The following is a 20,755-nucleotide window of genomic DNA, read 5'->3' on the forward strand; positions in this document are numbered from 1 at the left end:
CTCAACTGGTTAGACTTCATGTAGGCAACCAATCTTCCTTTTTCGTGTAAAAAAATGAGTAAGTAGGAGAGGCACCATACAAATCCGCCAGGAAGCATCGTGGATAAGCCACCTATCGTCAGTATTGAACCCACTGAATGAGCATACTTCAAAGGTGCAACAGAGAAGCAATCACTCTCGTAATTGTGCAAGTGTACATTTTAAAAATGAATAGTCAATATATCATCGATATTAATATTGATGATACAATTGATAGAATGATAGATATGTCATCGATAAACTTAACTGCACTTTAATGGAGTCCATGAAAATAACTAGGATGCAAGGTTTAGAATGTAGATATGTCGTCAATATTAATATTGATGATATCGAAATAATAATACTTCAAGAAACTTGAAGTTCGTGATTTTCATTCTCTGCTACAACAGCATACAAGGTTTAGGATACCCTTAATTAAGATAACCTTAATTTAGAAACAAAACAACAACGACAAGAGCAACCTTGCTTATTCATTCCAACATTAAATTAAATCACTCTACTTATATAGGTAGACTTCATGCCTTGTTGCATTGCTTCATCATTTTCCTTTACTTTGGGGGCTGAGCAGCATCTGCGCGCAGGTCCAGCTTGTCGCACAAGATGAAAGTAGGTTTCCATTTTTCCTTTGAGAGTCTCATGCGCCCTCTTAACCAGCTGGAACTGACTCTTGGTCTTGCAAACATGCATTCATGGACAAGTTTATAATCACTAATTGGCAAAAACAGCTTCTCCCAAAAGTGATTCCGGCTCTCCCAAAACCGACCCCTAGTCTAATACGCTTTACTTGTCTTTTGAATATTCATAAACAAAAGTTTAACAATACATAAAAAAACATGCACAAGACATGAATCTCAACATGACTGCAAAAATGACAATTTGAAGAGGCAAACTAAAATTGGCCGTAGCAGCCAAAATGATTGACTTTTGAGTTTAAAGGAAGAAACAAATATATATATATAAGTTATGAATTAAAAGTAAAGGGGTAGTATCTCATCACCTTTCAACGTGGTCGGACTTGAAAGCCTCCCTCATCTCGTTGGTCTCAATCCACAGTTTGTTAGCTCCAACGCTGTATGACAAAACAGTGCAGTTAATTGCACAAATTATACAAAAACATGTTCGAGTTTTATCAAAATATATAAGCTCAAATGCTAGCCTGAAAATTAATTATTATATTTATGGTAATATAAAGAAAAATGCTCTCTTGTTAAATGTCATATTTACCTGGCGCTGCTACCTTTGAGCTGATGGAGAAACTTATCAAGTCTGTTGGTGTCGTACGGGGGTCTCTCCCTACTTAAAACACAGGTAACAGATGTCATCATCATCTTTCAATGTCAAACTGTAAGTAGAAATACCAACTACTAACTCTTGTTCTGGTAACATTTTTCTTTCCGGTGTGACAAGCCGATCGAGAAGGTGATTTATATACGGAGGAAAAGAAATCGGGGACATGACACGTTATAAAGGCATGTATTTACTCCTGAAAAAGTGCAGATTATGCAGAATCCAAACAGCAGAATTGGCTGATTGTGTTGGTATGCAAAAGGATGTGCGTGTGAGTGGATGCGCCTCTAATTAAGCAATTGTTCTTAGCACCCTGTTTCTATATATCATCATATCTAGTCCTAGATTGCAAAATAAATGCATAGAGATTTTGTTTGTTTGTTTGTAATAGGTATGGATTCTTTGGAGTAAATTCATTAACACAGTCATTGTTGAGGATCTGGTACTCTGGATTGGACACCAAGTCAACTTTTTGAAACTATTTTTACATTACTTAAGTAGATTATACCACTTATTTCTAAATGTGTTCAAAATCCAATCCAAGACCCTAATCTGGTTGATTTCATAGCATTGGTGGATTGGATTCGACCTCTAAATTAAAAAATCGACACGTTTGAATGCAATATGATGTTGGCTTTCTCTAAAATAAAAATAAAAAATTCCAATCTAAATTTGCTTAATTCGAACACTTAATTTCTTATATGCATTTGAAGCATGACGTCTAACTTTTTAAGAAAAATGATTTTCAGACTCTCTTTTTTTCTAGCCATTAAATTTAGTAAATTGTCAAAAGAAATCAAAGAAGAGAAACAAAGGGAATAAGTGTAAAATGAGAAAACATGAGTGCCTAAGTCATATCCTGTCTTTAGAACTTGTTTCTAAATTTGAGAACTATAAACATGAATAGAAGGAACCCATTCATGCATAATGCAATATTTATATACATTAGATGAACTTGAACATACATTAGATGAACTTGAACACAGAGCATGATTTTCACCTTTATTCCTTGCTAGGAAACTTTGTTCAGACTTGGTAGATGATTTCACATTGACATGTCAAAATTAAAATAAATTTTTTATTTTGAGAATTTATTTTTGTCGTAAAGATAATTAATAATGATGAGCAACGTGCCTTGGAAATGAAATATTTCCGATAGCTGGTTGGGAAAAAAAAATTATTTCCAAAAAAATTTTATGACGAGGACTTTTTCCTGTTGAAAATTATAATTTCACTGTAAAATGTCTTTTCCGACATCATTTAATCCTGACTAATGATAATTCATTTTATAGCGACGGATATTCCTATCATGATGAAGGTGGTGCTCAGCAAGTCCCTTGTGGCCATGTCTACTACCAAACTTGCGTAGCAAACTGGCTCACCAATTCTAACTCTTGCCCTCTCTGCCGCTCCACAATCATCCCGATCAACCCCAAGAACTAATTCAATTAAGAGTTAATACTGTATACTTTTAGAATTTTAGTTATTTAATTGGAATTTGTTTGTTTTTAGATGGGTGATTTTATACACATCCCACAATTTTATGAAAACATCCCATATTAAAAAAAATTCTACAAAAATCCAGCTTTGTCCCCCATTCTTCTGAAGCCACCACACAGCCCCACTCCAAAAAACAAAAAAATGCATGCCTAGCAGCCACAATTCGACCAAGTATATCTGATTACCTCCATAACCATCGGCCAGAAACTCTCATTTCATTGGTTACAATCCAACACTTCGACTCACCAACCTTGATACTACTTTACCCTTGTGATATCCCATCCCCAAAATTATTATTTTATTTTATTCTTGACGTATTTCGAAGATTTGATTGGAACTAGTTCTTTATTTCTCTAAATTTGAGAAAAACGAAGTGAGGGGTACTTTAGTCATTTCAAATTTTCTCGACCTATTCGGTCAACTCTTGAATTGGTTAGGTAGAGTTCGATTCTATGAGCGCGTAGACATAAACGGATCTTATTTCCGAGTCAGAACGGAGAAATTAGAGTCGTTTGAAGTTGGTGGTATTTTGGTAATTTTATTAAAATACTATAATTGAAGTGAAACCTCTAGAAAAAGGGGGAGGTTTCTGAAAAATGGGAGGAAAAGCTGATGTTAACCCGTTTTAGGGGAGAATTGGACCCATAAAACCACAAAACTTGACCCGCTTGTATCTTCTTCATCCGAGCTCCGTTTTGGGTGATCTTGGTGTCCATGGAAAGCTTTTGACGAACCCTACATCTTTGTGATGTTAGATTTCCCAATTTCTTTTCCATATTTGCAGTTCGAGGTCGCAAAGTTCACAAGTTTTCCGGCGGTTTTATCATTTTTCCGGTGATTCCGGCAACCCTTTCCTTCGAATGTGGTATGAAACTTCATCTACTCTTCATAATCTTCAAGTTGGTATGCTTAGTTTGTGCTTTCGTATTCATTTTAGAGTTGGGTGTTTAGAACCCTAGAAATCCGGTTTTCTCCGGTGAATTTGGACGGTTCCAGTTAGAATTTATCGTCGGCCTAGTTGTGAAAAGTGTTTGACCACCACCGCGTGTGGCGGTGCGTGGGATTGTTCACGAGTGTTGTCTAGGTTTCAAATATCTTCTAGTGACCCTGTGAACCTATGTATAGCTCGGTTTCCAAAGATTCAATTGTTTGGTGTGGTGATCAATTTGGACTGCCACTTTTTTGTGTGATTGACGACAATCCGACCGTTGGATCATAAGGAAATTTTAGTATGTTATTCTAGATGCATAATGTGGACTTTGGGAAGTTATGGATCATAAATCTGATATGCGGATCTTCAAGATCGAATTACGTAGAGTGGTGGACCATATCGTTAACCGAGAGTTGAATGGTGGTCAACATGTTTCGATACATTCTAAATAATAAAATTAGTACTATGGGAGACTTAAATGAAGTCTAGTGGGCCTACATTGGTTAGAGAGTGACTTGAACATATGTGATATGTTTATTACCTTGATTTCTTGTATTGGTATCATCTGTGAATTTGACTTGGTTTTATAATGTGATTCTATTGAAATGTGATTATATATATATAGTCATAGACCTATGTTTATTAAACATGATTTGGCTTGTGTACTGATGATGATCGTGATATGTGATTTGACGTGCATATTTGAAAGGTGGTTGATTTGCATAGATGGTATGATGTGTTGAAATGTGAGTGATTTTAATGTATGTGAATATGAAATGGTTTTATAATTATGTTTCCTATAAATTGTTAATTTTTATATTTAGCCATTGAGGTAGTTTATGAAGTGGGATTTGACGTACATATTGGAAATATGGTTTGTTTTGTATGAGTGGCTTGATTTGATGAAAGGTGAGGGCTAGTAGTGGACTAGGACCCTGCTTGGTTAATCCGCATTGGGAGGTCAATAGTGGTTCTGCTTGGTTAATCCGCATTGGGTGATCATTATGGCCATGTATGCTTAGGAGTGATCATGCTTGGTTAATCCACATTGGGTGATCACTTCCTAACAGTTGTAGGAGTGACTCTACTTGGTTAATCCGCATTGGGGGGTCACGGCCTGCTGGGTTACTTTCTTGGGGATGGCTCTGCTTGGTTAATCCGCTTTGGGGGGCCACTTCCTGTTTGGTGACTTACGTAGGCTTCGATCGAACTGCATCCCTCTAGTCATACTTTTCATTGTGTTGTATGAGATTATGGTTGTGAGATATTGTGATTTGTTTCAGACGAACCGTTGGATGTCTAGGTGACTCATTCAGATTTTTCAAAAGTTTGGTATTGATTTCTTATGAATGATTTATATTCAAGGTTTATAAATTTTGATTGATGGCTGGTTTTATTATTGTATCACATGCTTATTTTATTGTCACTCACCCAAGCCTCTCAGCTTATCTGAGTGCCTGATTTGCCAGTGCACCAATTCCATAATATTGGCATTGACTTTACATATGATAGGTCTGGGTAGACTATGAGAAACCGCTTGATATTTTGGTTCTATTGAGTGGTCTGGAACCCATTGTTGTTGGATTCCGTTGAGTGATCCGAAATCCTTGCTCTTGTTCATTCCGTAAGGTGATCTTAGAATCCTAAATTCGAGTAGACGGGAATTACCACAATAGATATTGTGAATATAAATTAGAATTACCATGTTTATTACTCATAATCCAAGTGGGGAATTATATAGAGTTTCTTGGTTAATTCGTGAAATGTTATGTTATCGCACTATTTGAATAACGTAATTAAATGCTAAGATCGTGCATCTTAGATTCATGAATTGATTAATTGACGGGATTGTGGAATGACGTTGGATATGAGTGTGGTTATTATGAGTATTTTAGTTGATTAATATTTCTAGAGAATAATATGTACTTTGCTAATTCTTAAATATGTTACACACTATGAAATGCAATTTTATGTGGGGAACGTGATGATTTATGTGATGGATGAAGTGGAAATGTTAATCGTCATGTGGGATTGTTATGTTGGATATCATTGTTATTGTTATGATTAGACTTGTTGATAAATGTGGCTAGAGAATGGTATTGTACATCGTTGGTTCTTTGAAATGATATATGTTGTAACTTGCGGTATCATGTTGCGACATAATGACCTATATATTGATGGAGGGGAAATCATGATTTTCAAGTGGGTTTGTTATGTAACCCTGAGTCTAGTAATTTCATGCTTGTCAAGTTCTATTGATTGATTGAGAAATGTTATGCATTTCGACTTAATCGGACTGTGTTATATGTCAATTATTGTGCATGACGAACTACGAATGGCTTGATCCCTGTTTAGGGTACGTAGGAAATCTAACGGGGAAGTTAGATGCAGCCATAAAGCATATGAAAAATTATTATGCAATTCGATTATTGAGTTGTGCTTTGCCCATATCCCGGAGGTGGGGTATGATAGATACGGATTTTTGGTGACGTCACATGTCAATTCTGGACGTGTGTCGAGATTGAGGCGTGACAACCTTTATCACCTTTGTTGTCGAAGTTGTCGTCTCGCACAGGCCACCCCGTCATGGCCCTTCTTTGTCTCTCACTCTAGAAAAACATAAAAATAAAAGCCAAACATTTCTTCTAGAGTTTCAGATGCAAATGCAATAGAGAGAGAGAGAGAGAGTTGTGCTATCGTGATGAGAAATTACGACTGGTTGGGCTTAATTGCCTATGTTTGCATGAGGTGTTGCCGCCGGCAAGGAATAGTTAGGTGGTTGGGGTTTTCTCTTTGTCTACTAACTTAAATTAAATAGGGGTAAAGGAGGAAATTTAAGTGAAAAAATTAAGATATGGGGTGTCTTCATAAGATTGTGGGGTGTTAATAGAAGGGAATTGTTATTCGCACTTCAAAAATCTCATTTTGCACTCCAAACTTTCTATAATTAGAAAGAAAATTACACTTATGAGGAGTGTAAAATGAGATTTTTGGAGTGCTAATAACAGTTCCCTAATAGAATTACCCTTTTTAGATATGTATTTTTAAATTCAAATTAGATTATATAATTTGCTAATGGTGTTGGAGATGCTTTCGGCTCTAGGATAAATGATTGTCACATAAATTGAGTAATTTTTCTTCTTTTGAGAAACTTAGCTCACTTATGAGAGATTATGTGAGTCAAACTACACACTATAACTCGTAATACGGTTGCTAATGTAACTTATTCCTTCCTCTTTCTAAGAGCGATAAAAACATTTCATCACCCAATAACCCACCACACCCTACCCCGCTCAGCTCTGAATATTTCAGTGTAAAAAACATGGCCAGGTACACTAAGTGATAATACAATTGGTTGGTAATTTTTTTTCAAGTTTATAACCAATTGTATTATTACACTTGGTGTACAGAACTATATTTCCGACACACTGAAAAATCTTTTCACCCCAAGATCCTTCCAAGAAAATCCAATAAATTATTTTTATGGTTACAATCTTCAAATAAAGTGTTTAACAAAAGATTTAGATGTTTCTCAGAACCAAAGTCTCATGTGTCAACAAACATATGGTACTTAGATATCACGTATTTTATTATGTGCCCATATATAATTGTCTTAAACGAGAAACATGAGGATTCGAGGACAAAGTGAAAAGTTTTGGAATATAGACAGATAATAAAGTTACAAAAACAATAATAAATTTGAATCATCTCAAAGAAAATAACAAATGTGAATGCTTTGGATCAATCTAGTTGCAATATTATTTTTCAAAAGACAAATCACAGTTTTAAGAAGGTTCACTAGTATTGGAAGGTAAGCTATGAGTATTGTTTAAAATATTTATGAAATTGTCAATATTTTTGTCTAAATATTCAAAAAGTTAATGATCAATATGGAAATTGGGTAAGATGAAAATTTCACTCTATATAAATGAGATATTGAAAAATTAATGAATATCACCAATACACTATAGAAACTTTGCAGGAACCATTGCATTGAACTTTTGATTTTTTTTTTTTTTTTTTTTTGAGAAAATTTTCTCTAATTTTAACTAAATCTGGATAAGTTGATATACCCACTCATTGTAAATGTTCATAATTTTCGTCGAAGACAATCGATATCGTTACGATATCGATACATCCATTGATATTCCCACACACATCAATATTTTAAATACTAGCCATGGCTAGTGGCCATGCCGCTACTTTTATACTTTCTTTTTCATGTTTGGAATTTTATTGTTTGACATTTGAATCATTTGCAAACCCACGAATACTATGTTCCCTTAAATTGTATTTAATTTATACTTTGGGAACTTATAATCTTTGTCAACTTATTAAGTATAAATTTATGTATTAAGTACAGAAAACTATGTTCCCTCCTAGTTTCGTTATTATACATCAAGCTCATGCTTTCTACCTCAACATCTGCGGTGTGTAAAGCAGTATATAGACGTAGACATGAATCATGATTTTTAAAGTCGAATTTGTATCACAATCCGTAGAGAAGGTCTTTTATACGGCATACGGGGCTAGGGACAATGCGAGAGGAGTTTGTTAGACAAATAAGGAATATGATTGGAGTCCTTGTGTAATTGTATATAATATTATTATTGGAAGAATAAGCCGTCCTACAGCCGTCCTACCTTGTCCTACCTACACACTAGGACGGCTACCTTGTCCTCTACAGCAGTCCTACCTTGTCCTACCTACACACTAGGACGGCTACCTTGTCCTACCTACACATTTGTATCATGTATATATATCCTTGTAATCTTGTAGAGAAACATAATGAGAAAAAAAGCATTCTCTTCCATTTTTCCACATTCACGTATCAATAACAAATATATTTTTTAGCCTACATACCTTTTTCTACATGGTATACAGAGCAGGTTTATAACCCTAGCCCTAATTTTTTTTTTTTTTCGGCAGCTTTCTCTGCCGTTCCCATGGCTGACTCTTCTTCTTCCGATGGTGTTTTTTCCCTTCATCATTCCGACCACCCGAATCTTGTCCTTGTATCCAAGAAGTTGAATGGTGATAACTACACATCCTGGGCCCGTGGCATGCAGCTTTCCTTGAGTGCCAAGAATAAACTTGGTTTCATCACTGGCGATATCCAAGAACCTTCTTCCTCCGACGACCCTGATGCTCACGCGGCTTGGCGTCGTTGCAATGACATGATTCTCTCTTGGCTTCTGCATTCCTTGGAACCTGACCTTCAAGAATATGTGCTTTTTTCCACCTCTGTCCAAGCTGTATGGGATGATCTTCGCGAACGCTTCTCTCAGAGTAATGCTCCACGCATCTTCCAACTCAACCGGGAACTTGCTACAATTTCTCAAGGTTCTTCTTCTATCTCCGCCTATTTTACTCGCCTGAAAGCTCTCTGGGATGAGCTTGCTTCTTATAATGATGGCTGCACGTGCTCTTGCAACGCCAAGCATGACCGTCAACAACTCATGCAATTTTTAATGGGCCTCAACGAATCCTTTGCTGCTGTTCGTGACCAGATTCTTTTAATGAATCCCCTTCCCACTGTTCGTCAGGCCTGTTCCTCGGTGTCTTAAGCTGAAAAACAACGCTCCCTGGGCGTCCTCCGCTCTGTCGATCAACCTGCTGCCATGGCTGTTCGTGGCCCGTCCCGTCCCTCCTCTGCTCGTCCTCCCCTCCACTGCACCTACTGCAATTTTGATTATCATACCCGAGACACCTGCCATAAACTTCATGGCTATGCCATTAGCCATCCCCTCCATGGCCAACCGTGGCGACCACCGCGCCGTGCCACTGCTTCCAGTTCTTCCCGCAGTCATGCTTGGCGTTGCAAGAGCACGTGCAACCATCATTATAAGAAGCAAGCTCATCCCAGAGAGCTTTCAGGCGAGTAAAATAGGCGGAGATAGAAGAAGAACCTTGAGAAATTGTAGCAAGTTCCCGGTTGAGTTGGAAGATGCGTGGAGCATTACTCTGAGAGAAGCGTTCGCGAAGATCATCCCATACAGCTTGGACAGAGGTGGAAAAAAGCACATATTCTTGAAGGTCAGGTTCCAAGGAATGCAGAAGCCAAGAGAGAATCATGTCATTGCAACGACGCCAAGCCGCGTGAGCATCAGGGTCGTCGGAGGAAGAAGGTTCTTGGATATCGCCAGTGATGAAACCAAGTTTATTCTTGGCACTCAAGGAAAGCTGCATGCCACGGGCCAGGATGTGTAGTTATCACCATTCAACTTCTTGGATACAAGGACAAGATTCGGGTGGTCGGAATGATGAAGGGAAAAAACACCATCGGAAGAAGAAGAGTCAGCCATGGGAACGGCAGAGAAAGCTGCCGCAAAAAAAAAAATTAGGGCTAGGGTTATAAACCTGCTCTGTATACCATGTAGAAAAAGGTATGTAGGCTAAAAAATATATTTGTTATTGATACGTGAATGTGGAAAAATGGAAGAGAATGCTTTTTTTCTCATTATGTTTCTCTACAAGATTACAAGGATGTATATACACATGATACAAATGTGTAGGTAGGACAAGGTAGGACGGCTGTAGGACGGCTTGACGGCTGTAGGACGGCTTATCAAGTTTTGCTTTAATTCATTGTGATATTTGGGGCCCGAATCGTCAATCTTCTCTTTCTGGTGCTCATTATTTCTTAACCATTGTGGATGATTTTTCTCGCTTTACGTGGGTTTTCCTCATGAAACATAAATCCGACACTCAACAATTAATTAAGGATTTTTTTGCTTATGTCACTACCCAATTCCGCACTACCATCCAATGCATTCGTACTGGCAATGGTGGTGAATTTTTATCTCTTCGTAGTTTTTTCTCTGATCATGGGGTGCTTTTACAAACTTCTTGTGTTTATACCCCCCAACAAAATGGCGTTGTTGAAAGAAAACATCGTCATCTTCTTGAAACCGCTCGCGCCCTTCGTTTTCAATCCCATCTTCCTATCAAGTTTTGGGGGGAATGTGTTCTTACCGCTACTTATCTCATCAATCGTCTCCCTACCCGTCTTCTCCATCATAAATCCCCATTTGAGGTTCTCTTTTCGAAAACCCCATCTTATGACCACTTCCGCGTCTTTGGTTGTCTGGCATATGCCACCTCTGTCACCCCCACCACCAAATTTTCCCCTCGGGCTCATCGTTGCATTTTTCTCGGTTATCCTCATGGACAAAAGGCCTATACCCTTTACGATCTCGACAATCACCGCATTTTCACTAGTCGAGACGTCATCTTTCACGAAACTACTTTCCCTTATGCCGTTTCTCACCCTCCTATCCCATCCTCTTCGCCTACCCTACCCATCCCACCCCCTCTGGACTTTACATATAACCCACCCTTTCCTGCCCCGACGCCTCACCCTCCTCCACCTTCCTCCCCTTCCATGTCTCCCACAGATTCCCTTGCTGCCCCATTACCCGTTCCTCCCCATGCCCCTGCCCTCTCGGCATCCCCTCCTTCCCCCCCCTCCCGCTACTTCCTTACCTTTCACCCTTTTACCCACGGACATCCCTACCCCCCCACTACCTATCAATCCTCCCCTTCCCCGCACCTCTTCCCGTGCCCATAAACCTCCATCCTATTTAAAAGATTACGTTTGCTCGCAGGTGATTCTGCCATCTCACCCATCTTCGACTTCGCAACCCGGTTCTACACAAGGTACGCGATATCCACTTTGTAATTTTCTCTCTTATCACCGTTACTCTCCCAGGTATTTTTCTTACATTAACTCTGTCAGTCGGACTGTGGAGCCTTCCTCCTTTGCCGAGGCTGCCACTGACCCCAATTGGCAACGTGCTATGACTGAGGAGCTTCAAGCTTTACATGCTAATGGTACTTGGACTTTAACTTCCTTGCCCCCTGGCAAAATTCTCATTGGTTGTAAGTGGGTGTACAAACTCAAGCACAATTCCGACGGCTCTATTGACCGCTACAAAGCTCGTTTGGTTGCTAAAGGCTTCACTCAGGCTGAAGGTATTGATTATCATGACACTTTTTCTCCTACTGCTAAGATGATTATGGTGCGTTGTCTTCTTGCTCTTGCTGCTAGTCAGTCTTGGTCTCTTCATCAGCTTGATGTTAATAATGCTTTCTTTCATGGTGACTTACATGAAGAAATCTATATGTCTCCTCCTCCTGGTCTTCGGCGACAGGGGGAGAATCTTGTGTGTCGCCTTCACAAGTCACTTTATGGTCTTAAGCAGGCTTCTTGCCAATGGTTTGCCAAATTCACTAGTGCCATCATTTCTGCCGGTTTTCAACAATCCAAAGCTGACTATTCATTGTTCACTAAAAAGTCTGGTATTTCTTTCACAGCTTTGCTCATTTATGTGGATGATATTGTGATTACAGGCAATGATGCTAGTGCCATTAATTCTCTGAAGTCTTTTCTCCGTGATCATTTTCGGATAAAAGACCTTGGTGATTTAAAATATTTTTTGGGTATTGAGGTTTCTCGTTCCAAACAAGGGATTTATATTTCTCAACGCAAGTATGCATTAGAGATTCTCAAGGACTATGGTTTTTTGGGAGCACGACCCATTTCTTTTCCTATGGATGACACAAAATTATCTGATAAAGGAGAACTTCTCAAGGATCCTGAAAAGTATCGACGATTAGTAGGTCGGTTAATATACCTCACTATCACTCGGCCGGATATCACCTATTCTGTGTATGTTCTAAGCCGTTTTATGCACGAGCCAAGGATATCTCATATGGATGATGCGCTTCGTATTGTTCGTTATTTGAAGGCTACTCCAGGTCAAGGTTTATTATTTCGTTCTGACAACCAGACCAAGTTAACTGCGTTTTGTGATTTTGATTGGGCAGGTTGCCCTATCACTCGCCGTTCGACTACTGGGTATTGTGTAGTCTTGGGCGGTTCTTTGATTTCTTGGCGGACGAAACGACAGAAAACCGTTTCGCTCTCTTCAGCAGAGGCTGAATATAGGGCCATGGCAGGTGCTTGTTGCGAGATAGTTTGGCTTCGTTTTTTGTTGAAGGATTTGAACATTCCTTTGGATGGTCCTTCCATTTTATTTTGTGATAATCAAGCAGCGTTACATATAGCTGCCAATCCTGTTTTTCATGAACGAACTCGTCACATTGAGATGGATTGTCACTTTATACGAGATAAGATTGTAGATGGCACAATAGAGACCAAGCATGTGGGTACGGCACAACAGCTGGCAGACTTGTTTACCAAACCTCTTGGGAAAGAAAAGTTTTCGGGTATGTTACGCAAGTTGGGAGTTCTTGACATCCACTCTCCAACTTGAGGGGGAGTGTTAGACAAATAAGGAATATGGTTGGAGTCCTTGTGTAATTGTATATAATATTATTATTGGAAGAATAAGCCGTCCTACAGCCGTCAAGCCGTCCTACAGCCGTCCTACCTTGTCCTACCTACACACTAGGACGGCTACCTTGTCCTCTACAGCCGTCCTACCTTGTCCTACCTACACACTAGGACGGCTACCTTGTCCTACCTACACATTTGTATCATGTATATATATCCTTGTAATCTTGTAGAGAAACATAATGAGAAAAAAAGCATTCTCTTCCATTTTTCCACATTCACGTATCAATAACAAATATATTTTTTTAGCCTACATACCTTTTTCTACAGAGTTGGAACCAATAGTGTGTCAGGATTAGCATGACAAATAAAAAAATATGTGGTAAAAGGTTTTTTTGTATATGAATCTATAGGAACACGTGATCCGATTATCAGATCCTATAAGCTCTTCAATCCACACCCTAGCTAGTAGAGGAGTTGAACTCTTATGCCGTACATGCATTATTAACTAGCTATACACTTTTCACCCACAAGATACTATTTCGCGGTACTGAAACACATGTTTTGAGCACCTTGATTCATTGTACTGTGCTATTCTAAAGTATAATTTTATCATTGCAAACCTAATTTAGTAAAGTTAGCTAGAGCATTGCACTATTTGCATCTAAGTTCAAAACTCTCTCTAATTTAACTAAATTTAATGTAATTATCTTATCATTTTCAAAAGAAAAAGCATAATATGATCCCTTCACCTATATTATAACATGTCGCATGTGATAGTATTCAGTTTCACTATCTTCAGTAATTTTTGGACATTAAATATATGAGGTACAAGACTTGCAATTTTTTTTTTTTTTGAACTAACGATATTTCTACACTAAGGGGGTGAGAGAGTGGATTAAGCCTCATAATAGGTTAGCAATAATATGGTTCAAATTCATATTTGTCAATAATCAAACTTAACACATCTCATTTGCAAAATTTAATTAAAAATATTATCTTTTAAGTTAAGGTCCACTGCATATATTTATATATAAATGTACTTGACTAGCCGATCCAATTGGGTGTGAGTCAGACTATCACAAGTCAAATTTGCACATTCTCTAAACCTATTAAACATTTGACCCCATGGTTTTAGACCCAATTGCCAATCTGCTAGCCAGACAGGCTTGGTAAGGTTCATACACATTCCTCCAAATAATAGTCAATTACTTCCTATATCATTCTTATAATTCATACCATGTTTTTGTACTATATTTTTATACCATCTTAGGTGACATTTGATGTAGACATCCATATCATTTAAATTAATCAAAATTTTAAATTTAGTTCATTATTTAATAAACTAATAATTAAGAAAAATTAGTTAATTAAATGATGATTATGGTATACGATGAGTCTTTGTTTTTCCTTTTCTTGGGTTTTGCAAATTTCTCTATCTCTCTCTCTATCTCTCTCTCTCTCTCTCTCTCTATAAATATAGCATCTTCTACCTCTTGTTCCTCACTGAATTTAGATATCTTTTTCATCCGTGTCCAAAGCCAAAAAAACCCTAAAACTTTCCATGGCAACTGTATTTTCAGATCAACTGCTCAACACCATATCAACTTACCATATCGACCTTGATGAATTTGATCTGGATGAAGCTTTAACTTTGTCTTTTGCAGAGAATTCCAATTCTGCCCACTACAATAATAACAGTATCATTGCAGCATCGAATTCAACCTGCAGCTCCTTGATAGTTGAATGCATGCCAAGTCCTGTTACTGCAGTCGATGATGTTTGTGCGGTTTGCATGGAAGGACTGCAATCAGGTGGTGAGGAGGATCCCAATATTATTGGTAAACAAGTCCCATGTGGCCATGTATTTCATGCCACGTGTATCTCCTCCTGGCTTGTCGCCTGCAACTCTTGCCCTCTCTGCCGCTCCCCCATGATCCCCGCCGTCGAACAGTGACTTTGCAGTTTGCGCCATCCCATTTAATTTTTCTGCAGTTTGTTTATGTAATTATTTATAGGTTTGGTTTGCCGCACCAAAATTAATTTGTAGTACTCTTTAGTAGAAATTGATTTAAGTGTTTTTCAAATAATAATAATAATTATTAAAAGAATGGTTCGAAAATACTACAAACAAACATGTATCACCCGATTTTATTTGTTTTTATGAAGATAACATTTTTTTTTTTTTTTCCTTTTTGATTGAACAGAAAGTTGACAATTTAATTGGATAATCAAGTTTTGGCCTTTCGTAATAATTTAGCAAGTCATTCGGCTAGCAATTTGTTATAGTGTGACTGTTACATCATTGTGCATTGTCACATATCTTCGCAATTATTCTGTCAAGTTGAGAGTGTTATATATATATATCTTTTAGTGCAAGTGGTATTTTCTACAAATGTACACTATAAAGAGGGGAAGTTTGAATTCGAAACGTAATGGATTAAAGAGAAAGACCCTAATACAGAGCAATTAATCCACCGCTTACATATAGTGTAAACCCTTGAATTTGCTAAAAATGTGTTAACCTTCAATTCCTAAGTTTTGTCTCATAACTCAACAACCAAGAGTTCCAATTATTTACTTATTTCGTTGTGAATGTAGTTTTTTGTTGCCATATATTACTCCAGAAGTTAGTCATGTGCTTTATACGTCATGTAGCTCTTTGTAGACAAATATTCCTGAAGTTGGTCATATACTCTGTACATCATTTAATTAACGAATAGCCAAAATGAAAGTTCTGAGGACTAAGTGAAAAGAAAAAAATATTTTAAGGGAGGACATTGCTCAAGTTTTCAAATATGTATGCTATACTAAATGTCATAAATTATAATATAAGGTATGGGCGAAAACAACAAATGCTGATATAACAATAACTTGAAAAAGTTGTACTAGACACCTGGGAGGCAGCACCCAGGGCCGGTTCAAAAAATGCAACCTTAATTGGCTAAACGTGTGTTGAACGTTACATAGATATATTTTGGATGCTCAACTTTAATTAATTTGTATTCCCACCACTTTAACATTTTTTGACAGATAAAACCAAAAGAATTTGTTCATAAAAGGTAGCAAACTTGGGTTTGCGTAGATTTTATAATTTTTTAGGGAAGAAATCCCAACAAAAATTTAAATAATTTGTATTCCCACCACTTTAACATTTATTGACATATAAAATCAAAAGAATTTTTTGATAAAAAGTGGTAAGCGTGACTTTGAGCAGATTTTATAATTTTCTTTTTTTTTTAAGGGAAGAAATCCCAACAAAAACATTATGAATTTGATCATACAATTGTTTTTTAGCCATTATAAAAAGTAAACTTACTAGAATGAGATTAATAGGAGAAAGACAAATACGATTTGAGAGCCACCAATCACCATCACTTGGTCAAATGTAGCACAATCTTACCAATATATATATATACACAACAACAACAACCAAGTCTTGTCTCATTGAGTATAGTCAGCTGTTTGAATCCAAGAATGCTACTGCGCTTGGTTTTGCATCAATTCTTTCGTTAGCTCCAAGTACACCAAATCTTTTCTTAAATCTATTTCCATGTTTTTCTATGTCTCCCTCTATCCCTTTTTCCTTGAGCATCCTTCATAGTTGCATCTTCTAACAAAAGTATCTATATGTTTCGGTTCACGTGTCCAAAGCATCTTAACCGATTTTCTCTCATCTTATCTTCAATTACAACCACCCCTACACCACCTGGATATCCTCGTTCTTAATGCTATCATCCTTGTGTGCTCACCCATCTAAATCTCACCACTATATTTAAATATAGAAGAACATTATGACAAAAAAAATATAGAGATTAAAATTGGACAACGGCCATTAAGGACAGTTTCGATTACCATTTTGGCCCAAAATTAGTAAAACTCTGGATCACGACTAACTCAAAATAAAAGGGGGAAATGGGTCGACTACCTCTTTTTTAGCCTAGATTGCTGGGTCGCTCCTGTGAATAATCTACCAAAAAAGAAAAGGTGACCCAAAAAAATAAACAACAAAATTGACTAGTCTTAACAACTAAATGTTTGTTTTGTTGTTAAGAATATCTATCCATATCTTATTTGTTTGACTTACATTTTGATGAGACTCCAAACACAACTGTGTGGTGCAAGTAAATCATCATTGTTCTAACATGTGCAAATACTAATACTATAACTTGAAATATAAGCTCGGGCTGTTCCGAATGAAGTAAGAAGGAACAGAATCACTGGCGAGTCGTCTGTGTTTCACTTGAGCAAAGACAACTTACTTTTGAACCAGAACACGAATTGATTTATGCTCTGGCGAGAAAAGGTTTGAAACTCCTCACTCGAATTTGAACTTCTACACACGCATTTTTGGGCAGCCAACTCTACTTTAACGATTTGACTTTTAGTGTAAAATATACGTTACAACCGCACATGGCACCCGCATAAATGTGTGGTGGCAAACCCGTCCAGCTCCACGTACACAAAGAAGAGACAGAACATCGTACATAAGGCGGCAAACAAAGCCAGCAAAATAGGCGGCTAACCAGAATTACATAAAAAAAAACCGAGGATAGTGCGTGGTCTCATTGCCCACGTGAGCTTTTTCGTTAAAAAAACCCAAAGGATTGTCCTCCACAATCGATTTCATACACTGACTTCTCAAGTCCTGCCACTTGAGTTTGCCCGGAAAATGGCAACCCAAATCACAAACGGCGACGGAGTTGCCAGAGTCTCCGCCCTCAACTGCATCGATCCCTCGAGCCCCGACACCCACCAATCCGTCTCTTTACTCAAACAGGTTAGAAACTTACGACTCCCGCATAAATTCTTCAACTTTTTTCTGGGTTTGACGATTTTCTGTTTTTCTAATCTGGGTAGTGAAGAAAAACTGAATTCTGGGTTGTTTTAGGCGTGTTTGGATTGCGGGTTTTTCTACCTGGTGAATCATGGAATAAGCGAGGAGTTCATGGCGAAGGTGTTTGATCAGAGCAGGAGGCTTTTCGGGTTGCCATTGAGTGCAAAAATGGAGCTTTTGAGGAACAAGAATTACAGGGGATATACCCCTTCTCTCGACGAGCATCTCGATCATGAAAACCAAGTTCACGGTTTGTATTAAACCACTAGGAAAGTACAAATTCTGGTTGTTTCTTTGTGGATTAAAATTCAGGGTTTTTGTTCTTCTTTCATAAAATTCGGGTTTTGTTCGATGAGTAGGAGATTACAAGGAGGGGTATTACATAGGAGTTGAGCTACAAGAAGATGACCCAGAAGCTAAAAAGCCGTTTTATGGGCCTAATGTTTGGCCTGCTCCAGGTAAATAACTGCAAGATGTGGAATTGAATGCTGGATTTCTCGCAAAATTTGGTTTTATAGTGCCCCTTCGTACTTTTAGCATCTAGCAATAGAAGGGTGTTATTGATCTTTTCGTACTATTTGTTTTCGTTGTAGAAGTGTTGCCGGGGTGGAGGGAGACCATGGAGGATTATCATAGACAATGCTTGTAAGTTGTGCACTTGTACTTAGCAACTACATATGTTTTGTATGATCAGAGTGCTTGTGCATGTGTCTCGACGGGCATGTGATCAATGTTTGTTCCATGTTAGAAATCGTTGTTTTCCCTTTTGGCATTTTAAATAGTGGCTTTTACTCATATCTGCTGCCAAGTTTGCAACTCTGTTCAGCAGAATATCGTAGTGTCGATTGCTATGAGAATATCCCTTATGTTAGTGACAAGTTTTTAGGATGAATGATTGATTAGTTTCATAACTTTCAATAATCCTTTTCCATATTTCTTCTTCTAGATTAGTTCTTTCTAGAGTGGATGATAAGCATTGAGGAGACCTGTTTTCATGAAAATCATTTCAGGGAGGTGGCTAAGTCAGTTGGTAGGCTTGTGGCCCTTGCTCTTGATCTCGACATCCATTTCTTCGACAAACCAGAAATGCTTGGCGAGGCTATAGCAACACTGCGTTTACTACACTATGATGGTAAATTTCAATCAAAAGTTCTGTAACTTTAATTTGATCCTACAACTATTTTAACTCCTAAGACGATGTTCATTTGTTATATAGGTCAAGTTTCTGATCCAGCGAATGGAATTTTTGGAGCTGGAGCTCATTCGGACTTTGGTTTTATAACCCTATTGGCAACAGATGATGTTGCAGGTCTCCAAGTAAGAGTGCTGCTGTGAACTTAAGCTATATTACCATTGTTAAGAAGGCAGGTGTAACTATTGCATTATTAATCTGTTATTCTACCTATATCTCTTTGCAGATATGCAAAGATAAGGATGCAAAACCTCAAATATGGGAATATGTACCACCAATAAAAGGGTTAGTCATTCTACCCTCCGGGGAAGATTGATATCATTAAAGTGGCTTAATTCTGGCTGACTCATATGTGCTATAGTTATATCCTTCCTTGCGGATATATGCTTCATTGCTGGTAGCATGTTTGGAACGTTTCACGATTTTATATTTGCCACCATAGTAGCAAATATAATGCAAAGGCACCTTTTTAATTCAGTATGGTAACATGCTTTTTTCTGTTTATTACTTCAGTGCATTTATAGTGAATATTGGTGACATGCTGGAACGCTGGAGCAACGGCATTTTCAAGTACAGCACACATCTCTTAGTTCTGTCTGCATTATATGCTCATAGAAGATGAATGCTGGCATTTTGGAGCTGTGCATTTCATTTGGATCTTATTATATGTACATTCTCCTTTTAGAATTTTTGTGTTCAACTATTGTGACGCATACTCCTGCTTTGTTTTTGTGCTCAGGTCCACATTGCATAGAGTTGTAGGGAACGGTCAAGACAGATACTCTGTATGACTCCTCTTCTTCTTTACTTTTTCTATTTCATGGCGTACTAGACTACATCAGTTTCAGTGTTTTTATGCTGTGTAAGATTATTTTGTTCGTTGTGTCTATCATTTGGTTCAAATGTAAACCGTCAATTTCACTTATTGTATCTGTGCCTGAATTGTACATAAGCTCAATTACTTGATTTTTGTTTTCTTTTCTCGGGATTTACATGGCATTCGTTATGTTAACTTTCACATACATGATATACTAATTTTTGTTTTCTTTTTTACAGAACATTCTTTCGGATTTTGGAATCAATATCTCATTTGCTTCTTTTCTTTGGCAGATTGCATACTTTATGGAACCAAGTCACGATTGTCTTGTTGAGTGTTTGCCTACGTGCAAATCTGAAAATAACCCTCCCAAGTAAGTTCCGACACAAATATTATGCTGGAACTATTGTATAGCTATTTTAGCAACTCAAATTTTATGCGGCCAAAGGATGGCGGTTTTGAAATTCGAATCATAAAGCATTTAGAGTGATATTCTCACTGTTCATTGCATTCCTGTATCTGTCTACTTTTCCAGATTTCCCCCGATCTTGTGCCGCACTTACCTGAGCCAGCGCTATTACGACACTCACGCTGATCTGAATGTCTACACGGAACATAACAAATAATTTTGTCAGTTCTGCTGCAATTGAAGATGATTCCTCATTCTTCTAAGATAGCTATCATAAGTTTCGATATAGTTCAACGATTGCTGTACTCGATAATCGCTACGTCACTGTTCAAATCGTATCCCTCTGTAACTTCATATAGCCTTGTAATCTGGTACCCTACCACAATAAAATTTCAACCATTTTTGTTGCAGAATCTGTATCTAACAGGCCTAGTACGGAACAGAG

General features: G+C 37.7%; 2 protein-coding genes across 8 annotated transcripts; both read left to right on the forward strand.

Annotated features, from left to right (window-relative positions):
• Positions 1–14,619: 14,619 nt before the first annotated feature.
• LOC137746959 (uncharacterized) lies at positions 14,620–15,012 on the forward strand. The gene has a single exon (XM_068486961.2). It carries the CDS (start codon positions 14,620–14,622, stop codon positions 15,010–15,012), a length of 393 nt encoding a protein of 130 aa, XP_068343062.2.
• A 2,503-nt stretch (positions 15,013–17,515) lies between these two features.
• Positions 17,516–20,723, forward strand: LOC137747493 (kihadalactone A synthase LFS). 7 transcript variants are annotated; one of them, XM_068487615.2, is made up of 11 exons: positions 17,516–17,835; positions 17,947–18,142; positions 18,252–18,350; positions 18,486–18,537; positions 18,903–19,024; positions 19,109–19,209; positions 19,311–19,369; positions 19,598–19,654; positions 19,824–19,869; positions 20,195–20,274; positions 20,437–20,723. In XM_068487615.2, exons 1-11 carry the CDS (start codon positions 17,728–17,730, stop codon positions 20,525–20,527), a joined length of 1,011 nt encoding a protein of 336 aa, XP_068343716.1. In that variant the 5' UTR covers positions 17,516–17,727; the 3' UTR covers positions 20,528–20,723. The 7 variants fall into 7 exon arrangements, with proteins under 7 accessions (XP_068343716.1, XP_088545691.1, XP_088545687.1 ...); XM_088689561.1 differs by having other exon boundaries at positions 17,590–17,835; positions 20,141–20,274; XM_088689581.1 differs by having other exon boundaries at positions 17,626–17,835; positions 17,921–18,142; positions 20,141–20,274.
• Positions 20,724–20,755: the final 32 nt, after the last annotated feature.

Source organism: Pyrus communis, chromosome 2 (assembly GCF_041283825.1).
Source record: "Pyrus communis isolate YQ-2024b chromosome 2, ASM4128382v1, whole genome shotgun sequence".
Classification (NCBI taxonomy): domain Eukaryota; kingdom Viridiplantae; phylum Streptophyta; class Magnoliopsida; order Rosales; family Rosaceae; genus Pyrus; species Pyrus communis.